Source organism: Pangasianodon hypophthalmus, chromosome 13 (assembly GCF_027358585.1).
Source record: "Pangasianodon hypophthalmus isolate fPanHyp1 chromosome 13, fPanHyp1.pri, whole genome shotgun sequence".
Lineage (NCBI taxonomy): Eukaryota > Metazoa > Chordata > Actinopteri > Siluriformes > Pangasiidae > Pangasianodon > Pangasianodon hypophthalmus.
The window spans coordinates 11634966-11655062 of record NC_069722.1 but is presented as its reverse complement, the minus strand read 5'-3'; the positions used below and the strand labels follow the sequence as shown (position 1 = coordinate 11655062).

General features: G+C 38.9%; 1 protein-coding gene and 1 long non-coding RNA gene across 2 annotated transcripts; one reads left to right on the top strand and one right to left on the bottom strand.

Annotated features, from left to right (window-relative positions):
- Positions 1-240: 240 nt before the first annotated feature.
- Positions 241-7571, bottom strand: gcat (glycine C-acetyltransferase). The gene is made up of 9 exons (XM_026916066.3): positions 7272-7571; positions 6284-6414; positions 6067-6168; positions 3151-3297; positions 2296-2450; positions 1993-2075; positions 1256-1427; positions 850-971; positions 241-625 (listed from the first exon to the last, which is right to left on the bottom strand). The coding sequence occupies exons 1-9, from the start codon at positions 7489-7491 to the stop codon at positions 474-476; spliced, it is 1284 nt and encodes a 427-aa protein (XP_026771867.1). The 5' UTR covers positions 7492-7571; the 3' UTR covers positions 241-473.
- Positions 7572-7805: 234 nt separating this feature from the next.
- Positions 7806-16255, top strand: LOC113527962 (uncharacterized). The gene is made up of 3 exons (XR_003402897.3): positions 7806-8322; positions 10012-10086; positions 12406-16255. It is a non-coding gene; the product is annotated as an uncharacterized LOC113527962 (long non-coding RNA).
- Positions 16256-20097: the final 3842 nt, after the last annotated feature.

Here is a 20097-nt window from a genome sequence, read left to right as displayed (position 1 = left end):
AGTTTCACAGGAGTTTTAGAAATCCCGCATTATCAATTAACTCCCTGTAACCATCATATCTTTCCTAGTGCACTTCTTAGAAATTAGTCTGTTTTGCTTCTTAATCCACCAATTTACTGAGGTTTACATATGGAAAAGTTAACAAAGAGCATTTAAATGACACAACTTTGAATGAATACACGCTTTGAGTAAATGTGACACAAATTACAAATGTGTCTAATTCCAACAAACGTGGAATAATCGGTGTACTCAGTTTTTTTTATTGTATACACAAAATAAAAACAAAAAAGACAAGATGGGCAGATGAAATACTGAGAAAAGCATTTATTACTGCAAACTCATTCATTTTCACCCTATGCATCTCAGCAGAATTGCCAAGCTAATGTTAAGTCTCACTGTAACAGTCCATTTCTTTAAAGCCACCATGTAATTCTATTAAAGGCACCCAGTTCTACTAATAGCTGAGTATAACACTATGATATAACTCCATGTTTTCGGCCAGTCTGTATGAAGGCATCTACAGCACGATCTATATCTGACTCAGTGTGCGCAGCCGAGATCTGGACCCGGATACGAGCTTTTCCTTTGGGAACCACGGGATAAGAGAATCCAATCACATACACTCCTGAGGACAAGAGAAGAGAAAAAGAAAATACTGGCTTAAATGAGCAATGCAGCATCCTTTTCTCCACTCCTATCATACTGTGTAGTACAACTGCAAAATATATTTTTATTTATATTTTTGTTAAATCATCTATAATTCACTGGAGATGATATCCTCCCACATGGTAATTTCAAGTTAAAAGGTTACTATAAAATTGCAGAAAGCTGTTAAATCAGAGGTCTTACCCAGTTTAAGCATGTCATCAGCCATGATGGAAGCCAGACGAGCATCTCCCAGCATCACTGGGCAGATGGGATGAGCTGTGCCTGCGATGGTGAACCCTGCCTTTGTCATGCTGTTTCTAAACCTGGTGGAAGTAATCAGAGACGTTTTCATTCACAGGGTTTACTTTGGTCAAGGTGTTATAAAACTCAAATCCTTGGACTGAGTCATTTGCCACAAGAGCATTTAAAGAAAACTGCCTTGTTTCTTAGTCAGCATAGAGATCATTATGTAACATGAACTTGGCTGATTTTCACTTGCCCAAACACAGAATGCTTATCTATCTGCCACTATAAGATAAACCCTAGTCTGTGCAACTCTCCCTGCAGTGCTCCTGCCCTATCATCTATTCCTACCCTCAACTCCTACCTCATGGTTTTGGCAGCCATGCTCTGTGCAATTTCATTGGATGCCAGCAGTAGTTCCACTGCACGTGTGGCAGAGCCCACCACCGGAGGAGGGAGAGAGTTGGAAAAGAGATAAGGACGAGAGCGCTGCCTGAGTAGGTCAATTAAAGGTTTTGGTCCGACTGTGTAACCACCTGAAAGAATGAAGGACATCTTTAGGGTTAGGATTATATATTTATATGGCATATCAAAAAACAAACATTGAAACAGACTGCAGAGTCAATGCTGGTCCTCAAAAACCTCAGTGGTAGCTTTCCATAAGCAGATTTTCATAGACCTCTCCATAGTACTTACAGTTGGAATGTAACAGTTACTTGCAGTGGATTTGTTTATTTGAATTTCTCCCAGTTAAACTGCAACTAAAGACAAAAGGTGCATTTCCAGAGTGAAGCAGTCCGAATAAAAAAAAAAAGCTTTTTCTTAATGTATCTATAATGATTGATTTATTTCAATCCAAAGTATCTACTAAAATTACCTTACAAATACAGAAATGTAATTTATATTAAACATTCATATTTCATGTGAATATTATGTCAGTGGTGAATGTCAAAGAGATGTCAACGACCTTCATTTTTAGGCTGATGAGCTAATCCGAAGTATGTAAAAAACACACATTAATAAGGCATTAACCAGTATCAAAACAGTCTCACCAGACCCACTTTATGTGGAAATGAAGCAAGAACTGAAAGTTGTACTTACCTGCTGCCCCTCCAAGAGCTTTTCCCAGAGTGGAGTTCACTATGTGCACTCTGTCCATCACCCCCAGCAGCTCATCAGTACCTCTGGATGAAAATACAGACACCATTCTCAGAATCATTACACTAGACAACATGCAGAGTAATAGGCTGACCTGCGCTAAGGGACTTTTTGTATCAAGGTCATTACCTAAAACATTGATGAATCACTAGACTAGAATTTAGCTGTGCAGTATGCACTGTTTTTCTATGATAAATGTTTATTACATATGTAGCTGGTGTCTCCACATCATTGTCTTCTACTCACCGGCCACGAGGACCCAAGAATCCTGTTGCATGGCATTCATCGATAAAGACCAACGCTCCATACTGCTCAGCGAGATCACAGATACCCACCAGTGGAGCCACGTCACCATCCATAGAGAACACACCATCAGTTACCACCAGCCTCAGTCGGCAGGACTAGGTGTGAAAAATAGGGCATATATTATTCGGGGTGCAAAAAATATTCAATGATTTTATCCCTGTCTATTAGATTCTAATACATGCTTCTGATTTGACTGAGTATTTATGTGGTTAACGTTCTTCCATCTGTTATACGTTGAAAGTTTTGAACAACAGATTGAGCAAAAGTGATCAGAGATGAGGTACAGAGGACTGATGTAACTGGTGGCCACCTCGATTTTGCAGAATTTGTTTTCAGTAAAAAATATATACTTGTACAACCTATAGATACTGTATGTGCATTTCTGAAGATGCATTGCTATGCATAAGCACAATTTATTCATGCCTGAAGACAGTAGAGGAATAAAATGTCAAATTGGATTGTGGTTCAGCTGCTTCCTTTATAAATAGAAATATACTTGTATTTTTAGTCATGGCTGACAATTTTCTGCTTAATTAAAGGTTTTAGCAACCTTTTTTGGACACCATTCAGAGCCGTGCCTGACAACGACACACATCTAAAACCTTCATGAAGTGATCCCTGCTGTTTTTCATAGAACCATGCTTATTCTGCAGTGCATTCCAGCCATTTCCAACAAGGTAACTATGCTAATCTGGCAGGAAGTATATCCTCTTACCTTAAGACAGTCATCAGGGTGTTAGCCTAGCTTAGCTAGTGACTTTGCTACTGAGTGTGAATACAACAGCATGTGTCTACCTGGGACTCTTTCAGCTTTTCCTCCAAATCATCCAGGTTCATGTGCTTGTAGCGGAACCTTTGCGCCCGACACAGTCTAATTCCGTCGATGATTGAGGCATGGTTCAGTTCATCAGATAACACAGCATCATCTGGGCCCAGCAGGACCTAGAATCAAGAAACATTTTCATATTACATTCAAGAAGATATCACATGGCTTATTTAACAGGGATAAATAGCCTGCGTATGCGTATACATATAACACAATAAGATTATATAAGCTCAAGAGTGGACAAATGATAAATGCATTAGCTAGCCCACCTGGAAAGTGAAAGTTCTAATGTGATGCCCAGATCCATATTTCGGTTGTGTGGAAACCTACACTATATTGCCAAAAGTTTTGGGACGTCTGCCTTTACATGCACATGAACTTTAATGACATCCCATTCTTAATCCGTAGGGTTTAATATGGAGTTGGCCCACCCTTTGCAGCTATAACAGCTTCAACTCTTCTGGGAAGGCTTTCCACAAGGTTTAGGAATGTTTGACCATTCTTCTTGAAGCACATTTGTGAGGTCAGGCACTGATGTTGGACGAGAAGGCCTGGCTCGCAATCTCCGCTCTAATACATCCCAAAGGTGTTCTATCGGCTTTCAGGACTCTGTGCAGGCCAGTCAAGTTCCGCCACACTAAACTCGTACATCCATGTCTTTACGGACCTTGCTTTGTGCACTGGTGCGCAGTCATGTTGGAACAGGAAGGGGCCCGCTCCAAACTGTTCCCACAAAGTTGGGAGCATGAAATTGTCCAAAATATCTTGGTATGCTGAAGCATTAAGAGTTCCTTTCACTGGAACTAAGGGGCCAAGCCCAACCCCTGAAAAACAACCCCACACCATAATCCCCCCTCCACCAAACTTTACACTTGGCACAATGCCGTCAGGCAAGTACCGTTCTCCTGGCAACCGCCAAAGCCAGACTCGTCCATCGGATTGCCAGACAGAGAATCGTGATTTGTCACTCCAGAGAACACGTCTCCACTGCTCTAGAGTGGCAGTGGAGTGGCGGTGTGCTTTACACCACTGCATCCGACACACCAGTGGCAGTGTGCTTTACACCACTGCATCCGACACTTTGCAATGCACTTGGTCATGGAAGGCTTGGATGCAGCTGCTCGGCCATGGAAACCCATTCCATGAAGCTCTCTATATACTGTTCTTGGGCTAATCTGAAGGCTACACGAAGTTTGGAGGTCTGTAGCTATTGACTCTGCAAAATGTTGGCGACTCAGTATGCACTCAGATCCCGCTCTGTGATTTTACGTGGCCTACCACTCTGTGGCTGAGTTGCTGTTGTTCCCAATTGCTTCCACTTTGTTATAATACCACTAACATAACCGTGGAATATTTAGTAGTGAGGAAATTTCACGAATGGACTTATTGCACTCAGTGAATTCACTGAGCTCCTGAGAGTGACCCATTCTTTCACAAATGTTTGTAGAAGCAGTCTGCATGCCTAGGTGCTTGATTTTATACACCTGTGGCCATGGAAGTGATTGGAACACCTGAATTCAATGATTTGGAGGGGTGTCCCAATACTTTTGGCAATATAGTGTATTTGACTTGATTAAAAAGTGGAAACTAACATAATGTAATATCTTATGATGAACTAGTTAGCCGGTTAAGTGCATTAATACCTATGGGTAGGAGGGGAACGAACGAATATCATGTAGTACACATGGATTTTGCACCTTCAGTAAACATCAGCAAGCCACTGACCAGCGTTTTGGCAATGTGATGTGGTTTGCTATGTTTGCCTGCATGAGAAAGATATTATTTGAGTCAGGCTAGGACCTTTATTTTCTTTGGATATACCTGATTTGCAAGGCTGCATACTGTGCATGCTGTGCTAGGAGGAATTACAATATATAACTTATAACAATATATAAGTGTATTTTCAGTTTCATCAATGTTTTTCACATACCTGAGTGTTTCTGATTCTGAAAAGACTATCTAGTAAACATTGTTCTACCATCAGCAGGAACTTGCTCTGCCAGTGTGTGTAGTGCAGCAGGCGGCGGATTCGGTCGAGCAGTATGCGCTATTGAAGTGTGTTCCGCCACCATAAAGTTCGTAACATTTAAACATACAGTACAGTGAAAAAGTCTTAGGAACCCTATTATTTTTAGTACAAATTTCTACATTATCGAGTCAGTACAAAACATTTTAAATTTCCAAACATTAGTTTTCCAGCACAAAATTAAACGTTATAGAAAAATGTTTGTATGTCAGTAATGAAAGCAGCATATTACATAAGAGACACTTTGCAGACAAAAAACATAATGAAGTCTGCTGGGTTTTGCTGCAAAAATAAGAAGCAGGTGCGACAGTCAAAGTCTCCAGAAGAACTGTCACTGGTTCTTTAAGATCCTCAGTAAAACTTACAGCTAATTTCCTTATAAAACTGCACAAATTCTTCCTGAGACTACAATTTTTTAAGCAAAGGGTCATCACATGAAATATTGACTTTGTTTCATTTATTACTGTTTACTGCTCTTTATAGTATTTTTTTAAAAGTAGGAACAATTAATTTCATTATTTTTGAAGCCATCGTTGCTCCACAGCATTTCTTTGCATGTGCCTAAGACTTTTGTACAGTACTGTACACACCAAATAAAACTTGTTTTAAGAAAGTCGATAAGGAGTAGAGTTTCTCTTTTTTTTGGTTGTTGAACCTATTTGCCCACTGGCCAACCATTAATAATAATAATAATAATAATAATAATATATAAATATTATATATATATATAACAGCCCAGACTCAAAATCCGTTTGTCCCTGGCACTCCAGCTGAACCCTTAAGGTGATGAGATAAGATAAGAATGGGACAGAGCACAAATATTCTTATAGTAACAAAATGCATCTAATGGTTGAAATACCTCAAAGAGACCAGCATTGGCATCAAAGCAGCTTGCATACAGGATGCAGTCTTCTCTTTCATGGAACTGAGCTAGCTTCTGCTCTAAGTGCTTATGAAGATCCTGGTTTATTTAAAAAAAAAAAAAAAAAAGGAAAGAAAAATAATTTGTCTGGTCACAATAGTCATAGTGTCATTAGTGACATTTCATTAATTTTTCTAATGATCTCTTTCTTCACCTGTGTCCCGCAGATGAACCTGACTGAACTCAGCCCAGCTCCATATTTTTGCAGTGCCTCAATTCCAGCCTGAATCACCTCTGGATGACTGGACAGGCCCAGATAGTTATTGGCACAGAAGTTCAATATATCTGAAATGTGTATAGATATAAGCAAAAAACAATCACATTAAACAATGATGGGTCAACTGAAGACTCTTCTGGTCCACAAATGGAAAATATTTACTCACTGGCTATACCGGACTGAGTTTGTGTCTACAGAAGAACACATGAGAAATCTAAGCTGTTGTGCTGCTGTTGGTGTTTGTATTAGTGCCATTGTGGCTCTTTGGACACGAGACCAGAAAACAATAGACCAGCTAACGAAGTGAGTGTAGCTAACAGTGACATAAGCTAGCTAAGTTGTCTTATACAATGAGAGATTCAGGAAAATATAGTATTAAACGTGATATCCAGTCTTGGCGTGTCTGAATTTAAACATTGTGAATTCTACAATGACATTTGGATTAGCTGTTGAACTCATTCACACAAAATGAATGCTTATGTAACAAAGCCAAGCCTGAGGCATTGCTAAAAACTAAGAGATGGTATGACCCGTTGTAGGGGTGTTCAAAAGTGCCATTTATATGTATTTCTCACACAGCTGGGGAAAAACATTGTACTGTTCATTATTCAAAACTGTCATTTTAAAGAGAGTTACTCCTCAACCTTTTGTCTTTACTTTCTTTGTGGTGTTAAAGTCTTAATTTAGAGTGGTCAAAGTTTCTTGCCCTTTGTCAGTGAAATAAATACATACCATGAAATACTTTTCCTGACTTTCCACACACACACACACACAGACATTTTGCACTTGTGAAATCAAGTGAAAAGAGTTTAACTTCTCTCTTTGGACAGCTTAAGCACATGCTCCAGAGAGGCCACTGCGATATCTTGTGTCATGTATAAGCATGAATAATTCGTGGTTTTGCAGGAAAAAGCCCATCGCTCACCGCCACGACTGCCGTCCACGCTGATATGCGGTCCCTGACTGGATGTAATGACTCTCTCCCCCTTCCACGTCCCTGCAGCGCGGATCGTCTCCAGCTCGCCCTCCAGCACAGACCTCGCGTGCGCGATAGCGGCACAAGCTCGACTCGAAATGACATTCTGGCTCTTCAGAATTTCTCTTAGAGGAGTTTTAATCTGACCAAAAATCGAGCGAAGTGCCATGGCGCTTCTGCTGTCAAAGCCCAAAGAAACGTGTTACACAAATCAGTGACGTTGACCGGAGACCGCGGCGCTGAATGACGCAACATCGCACTAACGCACTAAACAGTACACATAAACACTGCCGCCCTGTCTTACATACTACTATATCAACTTCAGCTTAGTACGGTAGTATGCGGCCTTGTACTTCCCTTGTGGGTGTAACACAATGCACCAATCAAACGAAGCGTGGGCGTGGTCTCCTTGTGCCTTCCTTCAAGCGCTGCTTTAACATTTAAAAGGCGCTTTCTTTTCATACAATATATTTTTTTCCGCTTCTGTTGATAACTATATGACCTACAAGAAAGTAACACTCATATGATTTATGCTGACGTTCATGTCATTGAATTTGGGTCTGGGTAGATGTAATTTAATAAAATTGTACACATTAGCGAAAAAAAAAAAAGAAGTTTGACTGCCTGTTTAAACAAACCATTAATCGTGCAAGAAAATAGAAAGGCGGAGCAACGTCGCCTGACTGCCGCTTACTGATTACGTCATTTACGCGGGAACTCTTCGCGCGCAGAGCTTCATTCACTCAATCCACAGCAAAGGTGCAGCGTCTCATGCATCTCATGTTTTGCTAATATAGTTGCAAAATTTAGAAATTTCGTGGCATTCATTTTAAAGTATGAATTTGGATTGCTTAGTTAGTTTTGTGAGTTGAAGGGGCTGAAGATGCATCTATGGAATACATTTTATTCAACGCATTTTGGATGTTCCGCTTTGTATTTAATTTATTTGAAAAGCAGAAACAAATCGGATGACAATGAGGGGACGCTCTTTTGCTTGAAGGTAAGTAACACTATAAGCCACTTGGTTTGCAGTAATAGCAGCAGGCAGATCTACCTCCAACTACCATCTAATAGCTTGAATGTTTAATAGAGAGAGAGACCGAGAATTGTCTCTAAACTGGATCTTTGCGGTCAAATATCACTATGCAGGAGCGAGCATTTTTATCCAGGGGGATTTTTAATGAACTCTTTTGTAGCAGCCATGCAGACTCTGAGGTACCTTCCTGCCATTCTATTGGCCAACAGGAAACGTCACTGTTATACGTCAGTCAGACAGTCACGTGGAAGCAGTGCGAATGTAGCGCGCGAGAGAGGGAAAATAGAGAGTAGGCGTCCCGCGGCTAGTTTGATCTGAGTCATTCGCGAAAAGCTTGTCATGGAGTCCAATGGAAGCAGTAAGTAGTAAATCGACGCAACGCATTAGTTACCAGGTGGTGTGTTTTAACTCGAGCCGCCTTGGCGTCCGCACTCACCGCCGACTTCTGACAGATAAAGTGTGCTTCAATCAGCGAGCGCTTCCAGGAAATCCCCTGGGAGTGGAGCTCGAGTTAAACGATTTAAACCTGCCGGTTTTAGTACATCTCTTGGGTTTATTGGTCGCTATCAGTTATTACGGTGGACGAAACATTACTTTTACTTTAGTAATCCGCCGGTGGTCATGTTTTATTGTTGGCAGTTTTAGCTAGCTGTGACGCACTCACGTAAACAAATCTGACAACGTGGTAAAATATCTCTAACAGCTCATTTTGACGTTATGCTTGTTTCGTGAAAACAGCTTCACAGAAGTTTCAGAGATAAAGCTGTATTGCAGATGGTAAATAAATCGGGTTTATGGTCTCAGGAAGCCCTATATGGGGCGACAAGCGTGTGAGAAAGCCATCGCTCGGCTCCGTGTTGTTGTTGTTATTATTATTATTGTAGAGTGAACAATGTGATTAAAACAAGTTTTCATTCTTTCTTTTTGCCTTAACAGCTTTAACAAACTACATTTGAGTGTCCCGTGCTTTGTTTGTGAGTTTTGGTATCAATATGTCGTCAAATACTTTGGTTAACTTCTGACAGAGGTACCCGATACAAGATGGACGACAGGAAAGCCTTTAAAAGAGTGCTGCTCCAAGTTACAGTGCTAGATATGATATCCCAACCCACCCTTATCAAAACTGTTAGCGTTATTATTGAGTTCTTATTGTTATAAGCCTTTTGACTGGTCATTTAAAATGAATCGATTTAGTCCAAAACTCACTAATTCATAAACAAGCAGGTCGAGACATAATGTATAAATAATTGAACCTAATGTGTTCTGAAGGTGTAAAGTTCATAAATAAAAAGTGTAAAATGAGTAAAATTGAATCGAAAAATATTATTTAACCTGGTACAAGGCCTGTATTTCATTGTCTTTGCTATTATGTTACTGTTAATAACATCAAGGTTTACAAGAGATGACAGTGATGTGACAGTTCATTACATTAAACTTTAAATACTGCAAACAGAATTAATTACAAACTGTGAATTTCACCACCAAGACACTTCAGGAAACCCCTGAATTAATTTCAATGCCTTATTTTAATTTAATTATTTTCATAATGGAATGGAGTATTTTTGCATTCCGGAGAAATATTTTCCTGAGAAAAAACCTTGTAGCTTATTGGGTTTCTCAGTACCGCACTTATTCCTTATTTTTCCTCTCCAGTTCCCAGGTCCACTTGGATTCAATGCATGCTAGAAGCAGTCCTCCGAGTCCTCATGTGTGGCTGTGGAGAGTCAGGTGAATTCATTTGTGCACAAATTGTACACAGTAATGATATACAGTAATTTATCGAATTAAATACAACAGTAGAAAATAGTTCTCATAACTGAGAGTAGCTAACATAAACTGACGCTTTCAAGCCTTCCACAGTGGAAATATACACTCACTGAGCACTTTATTAGGAACACCTGTACACCTAAGCATTCATGCAATTATCTGATCAGCCAATCATGTGGCAGCAGTGCAATGCACAAAATCATGCAGATACAGGTCAAGAGCTTCAGTTAATGTTCACATCAAAGATCAGAATGGGGAAAAAATGTGATCTCAGTGATTTTGACCATGATATATCTGTTGGTGCCAGACAATTTCTATAACTGCTGATATCCTGGGGTTTTCATGCATCACAGTCTCTAGAGTTTACTCAGGATAGTGCAATAAATAAAAAAACATCCAGTGAGCGGAAGTTCTGCAGAAAGAAACACCTTGTTGATGATAGAGGTCAATGGAGAATGGCCAGACTGGTTCAAACTGACAAAAAGGCTACAATAACTCAGATACACACTCTGTACAATTGTGGTGAACAGAAAACCATCTCAGAATGCACAACATGGGGGGATGGGGGGAGTAGCCTGGTTTGATGAATCTTGATTTCTGCTGAAGCACCCAGATGTAGGGACAAAATCTGGCACCCGAAAACATGAATCCATGGAAATGCTGCAAATCTCACCATAAAGGGATACACATGGTTGGCTACAATACACAGATAGTCTGTGGCATTCAGATGATGTTCAGTTGGTTATTAACGACCAAATGTGGTAATGCATCGCTACCTATACTGGTATAGGTATCAGATTGATGCCATGCTGATTTACTCTTCTACTCAATCAGAAGTAACTAATATAACTAATGTTAAAAAGAATGAGCTTAGTCTAAGTGCATGAACATGTACGTTTGTGCTTTTTCTTGGCCACTATTTAAACCAGTGAAAAAAAAATGTTCAGCGACATCCCTGATTAATATTAGTACAATACAAATACAAGGCCAAATCATACCCAGACTCATCACATAAAGGCCATTCATTCCACACACTCTTTTATAAGCTGTGGACTTAACATCACAATCTATAAACTTTGATTGTATAACCTGTAGCTACATAACAAAGTGTTTGTATACAATGATACTTATTACACACCAACATGGGAACCAAACACGGCTGTATGGGTTATGTACTGTCCCACTGTCTCCTGTTAGTCTTCTAGATGAATGGTTTTATAAATAAAGCTGGCACATCACTATGTACAAAATAGCCTTGGGGTGAGCTTGAGAGCAAGTAAGTCTTAGTGACGACTTCATTTGGTGTTTTGTGTGCTTACATCCTGTTGTTTAAGTGTCCTCTTCATTACAGTTTAGCAAAAATGTCTCAGTAATTAGTTAATGGGAGATTTACATCAGCTTATGGTTTTCAGTGGGAGATTTGTTAGCTCTTGCATTAGACTTTAATTAATTAATTATTCATTAAATATTAAACAGTTAATATCTCTTTCAAAAAAAAAAAATCAGCGTAAATATAAATTCAGCTACTCATAACTTAAAATTAAATGCTGACGATGCCAAAACACATTACAATTGAAGTGTGCTGTTTGCTCTTCCCCCTGCAGTAGCTGCAGAAATGCAGCTGAGATGCATTTGGTATCAGTATTGGTGAGTAGTAAAAACCATACTTGTACTCGGTGTGAGAAAAATAATGGTAGTGATTCATCCCTAGCCTAGTGTGTGCCAAGAAAACATTTCCCACATCATTACACCACTATTGCAGGTGATACAAGGCAGGCTGGGTCCATGGTGTCATGCTGTTGATGCCAAATTCTAGCTCTATCATCAGCTTGTCACAGCAGAATTCAAGAATCATCAGACCAGGTGATGTTTTTCTAATCTTCAGCTGTCCAGTTTTGGTGAGCTTGTGCCTGCTGTAGCTTAAAAGTCTTGTTTTTGGCTGATGGGTGTGTAAACTGACTTCAAGATTTGATGTGTTGTGTATTCTGAGATGCTTTTCTGCACACAGAAAATGTTTAGTACCACAGTTGTGAAGAGTAGTTATTTGAGTTTTTTTTTTTAATAGCATCTTTAACATTGTTTCAAATTGACTTTCACAGCTTTTACAATGTGTCTACTGATGTATCATTCAGCCCTCCTTTTATATTAGGGACCACCAGAGACCATCCATCCATTGTAGCCCCCATAAACAAATGCGGAAAGTCTGTTTAAAGAATACAACTGCAGTTTATTTAGTGTTGTTGATTTTAATCTCAGAAATGCTCCAATTTTTGTTAATAGGGGAAGATCAGGCTAATTTTCCTGTGCAGGAAACAACTCGGGCCTTGGAAACACCTATAAACCAGAGTTCTGTACGGCCCTGGTATTGAAGGATGTTTTTCCTGACGCATCACCCTGTCGACCACCAGTGAACCATTCAAGGGGGACCCAGTTGTAAGTTGTGCTGTTCAGGTTGCAATGCAGAGCACATCGGAGTCATCCTACTACATGTGCCTTCTGACTATTACACCTCTGCAAACTGTAATAACCTGAGTCACCTTCCATCACCAACAAATCTGGAAGAATTCCATCATGTGCTATGCAGGATATGTGCAAAATGTCCAGTGAAGTATGCCAAATTATGCCAACAGCTGTTGACACCAATGTATGAAATGATAGACATTCTGGAACATGAAAAAACATGGCATTGTCTTATGTCTTGCAGCTAGCAACAGAAAGGCTATGATGAATTTTTAGCTATGAGGTACTTTTATTTGAAAGCATTGGGCTACTGATCAGAAGGTTGAGAGTTCAAATCCCAGCACCATCAAGTGTGAGCCAATTAAGCAAAATGGAAAAGTACCAATGGCTGTATGTATCAGGGATATTAGTTAGGGTCTAGTTGAATAACATTCCTTTACAAACATCTATCAACTAACATTACTGAATGGTGGCAACTGTTACCCTTTAATGATTAGCCATTAATAATTAGTTCATTAGTACTTGGTTCAATCCAAAGATGGGGTCTTCAGTGGGTTATGACTATAACATTCTTTACTTACCCCCAACATTAGTTTTGCCTGGTGCATGCCATCTCAGAATAGTATTCAAAAAACAATTAACATTCTTCAGATATCTTCAGATACAGAGGTCACAGAAAATACGGTGGATAGACTAACAGAAAACATGTGTCCCTTTTCTGTACATATGTAGATGTGCTTGGCAATTCTTGACATCATCTCACTGTCTGCTTTTTTTGCACTTTTTATCTGATAATGCAATTTCATTCTTGCACTTTTATAATGTACATTTTCTGCTTTTACAGTGTTTGCTGAATTTTAACTGTAGCACTTAATTCTATAGCATTTACTCACATTGTTTACCTGCATTAGTTTTTGTTCTGTAATAAATTTTAAGGAATTAAGCTGGTTAATTTATATGGCCCTATTGCTGCAAATTGTCTTGATTTTAGACAAGTGTATTTGTGAAATTTTGCAGCAGTAAGGTGGCCTACCCATTGCATTTTGAGGAAAAAAGAAAATGCGAAATAATACTGTATTGATTGATGAATTTTTAATTTTCATGTTTAATTTTATGTTTTCACCATCATTGTAAATTAAGCTTCTGTTTTCTGCTGCCCTTATTTATCCGTCCTTTATTGTGTAAATATTTGCGTAGGCCAAACTAAAAAACTAAACATAGAGCTAGATGCCTATGGGTACTGATGCACTGCGGTTCTTTTGCCATTTTTTTGTTGTCCTAATTCAATGGCCTTATTTGTTTTCATTTGTATTTTTAATTTTTTTTGGTTTGCTTTAATTTAAATCTGAAATCACCGATTTTCACAAAAGCATTAAATCTGTGTGTAATTGAAATAAATAAACTATTTAAAGTTGATAATATATTTTATATATAAAACTGTGCAAACTCATGCAATCGGAAGTGAGTTTATTTATAGCTAAATTTACACAAAATCTGGAACTCTCATAGAATACAAATAGTTTTCTGAAATAACTTGATTTTTATGAATACTAATTTTTTTTATGTAATAGCTCTGCAATTCAAAAACAAATTTGTTTGTACCCAGGTTGATAAAAGAGGCCCTGTGTGTTTTTTAATGTACAGTAATGTATTTTTTTTTAAACATATCAAATGCATAGTTAAATTAGTGTAAATGTAACTTCTTAATAAAACAATTTTGATATGTTACTGGAGCAGTGTGTTCTATAAAAACCTTAACTTACATTAAAGACATACTCTACTGTCTAGGAATGTCCCACAAAAATGCATCGTACACCCAACAAAGTGAATTGCATTTCACATCAATTGCCTCTACAGAGTTTGTGTAATGGATATTCAGAGTCAGTTTTGCCCCCACTGCCTTGGTGGGATTCTCTCAAAATAAATTATTGCATTCAAATGGCAGACATTCCTTCATTTTGTATGGATAACTGATAAACCTATGCTAATATTTCTACATTTTAATAAATAAGTAAAATAATGACTAACAAATCCTTCTACACTGGCCATGAGTTTAACTGTTGCAGCAAATGCTTCTGTGAGCACACACTGTGGTTACTTGGAAAACACATTAGAAATTACTCTTGACCCTGAGACTAAGAAATCTGATCCCATATTGATTTTTTTAGTTAATGTACAAATCTCCACTTAACAGCCAGACAACTCCTGCCCAGCTGAAAGCCCACTTACACACAACTAGTAATCTTGTAATCAATGTTTTGTCTGCATTTGAACCCTTGTACTCATATCATAATCACATTTCAGGCAAAGCTTAGTAGAATCAGATAAATATTCATAAATATTCATAACGTCATTATTAAATGTAAAGGATTGCACAAACAACTTAGCTTCCTGAATCTTCCTGTTATAGCTAGTCTGTGTGATAACATTTGGAAAGTTTGATCAGATCATAGCACTGGTTTCATTTAGCTTGAATAATTTAAACATTGAAATTAGCGTCGCAAATACCTTGTTGAATTACAGGATTGATCCAGTTGGATTGTGTCAGATAATGCTGCATGACATGTTTAGGGAGACCTTAAAAGAGAAAGAATTTTGTATGGATAAACTTAGAACACATATTTTGGAAAAATCAGTCTAATTAATCAATTTAATCCATCACAGCTCCAAAGTCTCCTGTTCAATCCTAAACCCAGGTTACTGTGTGTATGTGTGTGTGTGTGGAGTTTCTGTGCATGGTCTCCCCATATCCACCCGAGTTTCTTCCAGGTTCTCTGGTTTTCTCCCACTTCCCAAAAACATGCTAGTAGGTGGACTGGTTAAGATACATTGTCCCTAGGAGTGAATGAGTGTGTGAATATGTGTGTGCCTTGTGCCCTGTGATGGACTGGCATCTCCTCCAGTGTGTGTTCCCGCCTCAGGGTCCTCAAGATCCATCACAATCCTGACCATGATAAAGTGCTTACTGAAAGTGAGCGAGTAGCCAACTAAACAACTAGCAGGAAAATATATTTTACACAATGCTTTGGAGCTGAAAGCACAGTCACTCGGGCCTGTCCTAACTATAGCCTTGTCCGAATCAGCACACTGGTTAATGTCCATCTATCCATTTTCCCTACCGCTTATCCTACACAGGGTCATGGGGGAGCCTGGAGCCTATCCCAGGGAACTCGGGGCACGAGGTGAAGGACACCCTTGACACACTACTGGCATGCCCATTAGCCTACAACACATGTTACGGAGTACCCAGAGGAAACCCCCTGAAGCAGGGGAGAACACAAGGTACACAAGGCAGAGGCAGGATTCAAACCCCCAACCCTTGAGGTGCGAGGCAAATGCGCTAACTCCGTTGGTTAGCACACTAAGCCATTGTGCCAACCAGTGGTTAATGTCAGAAGCAGAATTATTTTGCAGTTCTATTTATGCAGCAGAATGGGTCCCTGGAAGGCTAGTGGTTTGGCCACAGCACTCTCACTGCAGCCTGGGTTCAATTCCTGGCCAGGGAACCGACCCCAGGCTTGCGTGCAACAGTGTGCTCTCAGTGCCAGTCCCAAGCCCAGATAAAAAGTGGGGAGTGTTGCATCTGGTGTAGAAACTGTGCCATGTCAAATACGCGGACCAGTGACCTGCTGTGGTAACCCCTAATGGGTTGCAAGCTATACAGTGCATCTTTAGGCCAAAAGCTTTTCCCCCCTTTGTATATCTAACCATTTCCTCCTGAGACAAAAGACCAAAGCTTTTACAGTGTTACTCTTACACAGCCATGGCTTGAATACCTGCAAAACCACGGTAACCATGGTTTCACGACAATGGTTAAAAACCACAGTGTGATTTTCTTAAGGGTCATCATGCCTTGTGTTTATTGTACACAGGATCAAAGCTTTCCTTTACCCACTGAAACACTATTGTGGCCCCGTTTTTTCTTTTTTAAGAAAATGTTGTTCATATATTTCGTGAATCAATACCACATAAAGTATTACAACTGGAAGATTTGCACACAGCTCTCTTTTTCATGACGTCATCACGCACTGACATCAGCACCCTGACTTTGACCCTGTTACGTCACTAGCGCGGGAAAACTGCGCCACGTGGTTAACTCTGTTTTAAGCCTTGCTATGGAACGTTGAATGGATTGAAATACAGAAAAGAAAAAGTCTTGCATTCTTTTTATTTTGATATCTAAATTGAAGATGGGTTTATTGGAGTCTTATTCGACTGATCCTGAACATTTCACTCGGTTTTTCGTTTGCCTGATGAATACAGAAGCTTCCCATAGATAAAGAAGTGAAATGAACTGGTTAAAGGTAAGCACCCTGATTTTACTTCATACTGCACACAGCCTGCTGTAGTTAATGTGATGAGTTGAGCAGTCTGTATTTTCATGCTCGAGCATGCGGGACTTTGGTAGTCTAAAGCACAGACGTGAGCTAGTGATCTAGTGTCAATCAGAAGTTTAGGGCGGGTTTTAAGCGAAATGTTACCATTGGATAAAGTGCGCCTCAGTGCATGCTGTAAGCAAACCCCCAGAATAATCCTAGTTTTAGTTAGTCATGGGAAGTTCGGATCATTTTACCGACTCGGACCTTTCAGTCTCGTTCAGCAAAATGAACGAATCTTTTTTCGAGTCATTTCGTTCATTTTAGCAAAATATAATTAAAATGTTACGAGTTACTTCCCAACACATCTACTACTTACGCAAACGTTGATCACACTACAAACAAGACAAAACTATAATGCTATAAGAAACAGAAAACATTAATTCATTGTTTACCTGGATCTTTAGTCTATGATTAGCTCACCTCACCTCTTATCTGACAAGTCTTCGGGTCTGAGTCGTTGGTTCTTTTGTCACGTGACCACTTCCCGGATCAGTACCTCAGTCAGTAATACAATAACGTAAAACTGTATTTTTTGTATGTTGGATCATATTTAGGAATTATCATAAAATTATCAAAAGATGTGTAATAACCATTTTCCTAGAAATAAAAAAAGTCTGTTCATTTCTGTCACTATGTTTTTGTTACTGTTTCTTGAAGATCTGTGGTGTTATGTTATAGTAATAATAATAATAATAAGAATAAGAATAATAAGAATAATAAGAATAATAATGATTACTATGCACCCGTTTGTAAGGAGGGTTGTAAATTAACTAATTTCTCTATCCAAGGCTGTCATGTCACGTGACAAAAGACCTAACGACTCGAAAGACTCGAGAGATGAACTAATCAATTCTCTTTCCGGCTCAGACTGCATTGGTTAAGCTTATGGGGCTGTCACTGTCACGTGATGAACGAACGACTCAGACTCGAAGACTCGAAACAGGTGAACTAAGTCCAGTACAGAACCTATAGGATGTTGCGCATGCGCGACTGAATGAATCACTCCCCGAGACGACTCGTTCTTCCCGAGTCACATTAAAGATTCGTTCAAAATGAACGAATCGTTCAAGAACGACCCATCACTAGTTTTAGCTCGCCTTGAGACTAGAGTGAGATAAGGGTAAAAAACGCTGATTCAGATTTAAAATTGAAAAGGGATGCAGGGTGTTTTACACATTTAATCTGGAGTTTCGCCTGGGGTACCCTGTAGTAGTTAGTGAGTCAGTAAACTGCTTTTGCTTGGTTAGGTTAGTCATATCTCATTCTCACATAGCCACTGCCGTGTTTGTGTGCATTTCCAGGAAAAAAAACCCACACGTACTGTGGTTACGATACAGTCGGTGAACTTGTGAACAAATACAAACTAATGTATTTTAACTGCAGTAAACTCAAATTAGGTAATGTTAATAGGCTAGTTTTACTGTCTGAATGTAGCATACCTGTGTGTCTCTGCATTACTCTAGTCATTCTCATGTATTATTATGACATGAGGTCATATTAGAGTATGGATACAAAACAGTAGGATATATAAAATACTACCAGTGCAATATTACATACACATCCTACAGTATCAGTACCATAATAATTCATAACTTAAAAAAAAAAACAAATGGAGGTTTTTAAGATACTGAAGGTTGTAGTAGTACAGCATGAGTACAGTAATAATTAACTTTAAAAATCCAGTAAAAATCCACAAACTGAAATTAAGATATTGAAATTTGCTGTTATATTTAGCCAGTGGGATGTATAACTTGCAACAAGTGCACTAGTACATAAATGTTATATAGTATAAATACAATAATAATTCCTATTTTAAGAAATCTGAAAAAGTCCAGAAATGGAGATTTTAGACTATTGAATATAAAAGTTGTTTATTTATGTTTAATATTTGCCCAGTGGGATGTGTGACTTACTACAAGTGCAAAATTACATATAATGTTGTACAGTATTAGTATAGCAATAATTAATATTTTCTAAAAATAATAAAAATTAAAATCCTAAAATGGACATTTTTAAGATGCTGAAGGTTATAGTACATTAAAATCATGCAATATGAATACCTTAATGTTTTTCTTTAAAAAAATCCAGAAATTGAAATTGTGCCATTTTAAAGATGGTAGTAGTTACCTACAGCAAATGTTATACAGTATAAATACAGTAATAATTATTTTTAAAAATCACTATTAATCCAGAGATGGAGATTTTAGGATATCAAAAGTTGTAATAGTTACCCAGTGGGATGTATGACAAGTGCAATATTACCTAAAAATGGGCGCGAGGCGGAGAAGGAGGAGTAGTAGGAGGAGTTTGGAGGAGTAGTAAGAGGAGTTTGGAGGAGTAGTAGGAGGAGTTTGGAGGAGTAGTAAGAGGAGTTTGGAGGAGTAGTTGGAGGAGTAGTAAGAGGAGTTTGGAGGAGTAGTAGGAGGAGTTTGGAGGAGTAGTAGGAGGAGTTTGAAGGAGTAGTAGGAGGAGTTTGAAGGAGTAGTAGGAGGAGTTTGGAGGAGTTTGACAGTCATTCATGCTGCTCTGTTGCTGTCAGGGGAAATTCAGTTCAGCCTAGCGCGTGCAGTCATGGCTAATTCCCAAGGTACGGAATGAACCAGTTTGTACTAATGAATATGAGTATTTAAGCCGGTTTATTTGAAGCATACATTCTTATGCCTTTTTAACTATATTGCTTTGCTTGCCTTTCATTAGTTATAGCAGCTGGGTAATTAAGTGTCCTCCAGAAGGATGCACAGTATATCTGCGTGATGGCTTTATTTCAGCATTTTACTACCCGATGTAGTAGTGGCCGAGGTCAAACTTTTTCTTAACTATGGCGTGATTTGACAGGCGTGTGTTTTGGACGAAGTAAAGCTCTGCTCAGATATGTGAAGCGCCTGTGGAAGTTTCCAACAACTTTTACAGTCTTGGTTTAATACTTGGTTTAGACGTGTGTATGGGTTTTCAGACTTGAAGCGATGAAGCGATGCATGTCTTTGCTTTGTTGCATTGCTGGCTTTTTATTTCGAATAACGCTGTCCTGCGGTGAAGTGTTACTCAGTCAAAGCCAGATGCGCGCCGCAGAATTATAACTAGGGTTGCCAGGTCCCGTTTATCCCGCAGTAGTTCAAAGGCTGTGTGTACGGCT

What these genes read in the sequence shown, in the direction of transcription:
- gcat (XM_026916066.3), bottom strand. Translation starts at nt 7,491, where the DNA reads ATGGCACTTCGCTCGATTTTTGGTCAGATTAAAACTCCTCTAAGAGAA. An exon ending in GGTTCATCTGCGGGACACAG is followed by an intron (nt 6,169 to 6,283) that starts GTGAAGAAAGAG and finishes TAAATAAACCAG; the next exon opens with GATCTTCATAAGCACTTAGA. An exon ending in AGCTCTTGGAGGGGCAGCAG is followed by an intron (nt 1,428 to 1,992) that starts GTAAGTACAACT and finishes TCATTCTTTCAG; the next exon opens with GTGGTTACACAGTCGGACCA.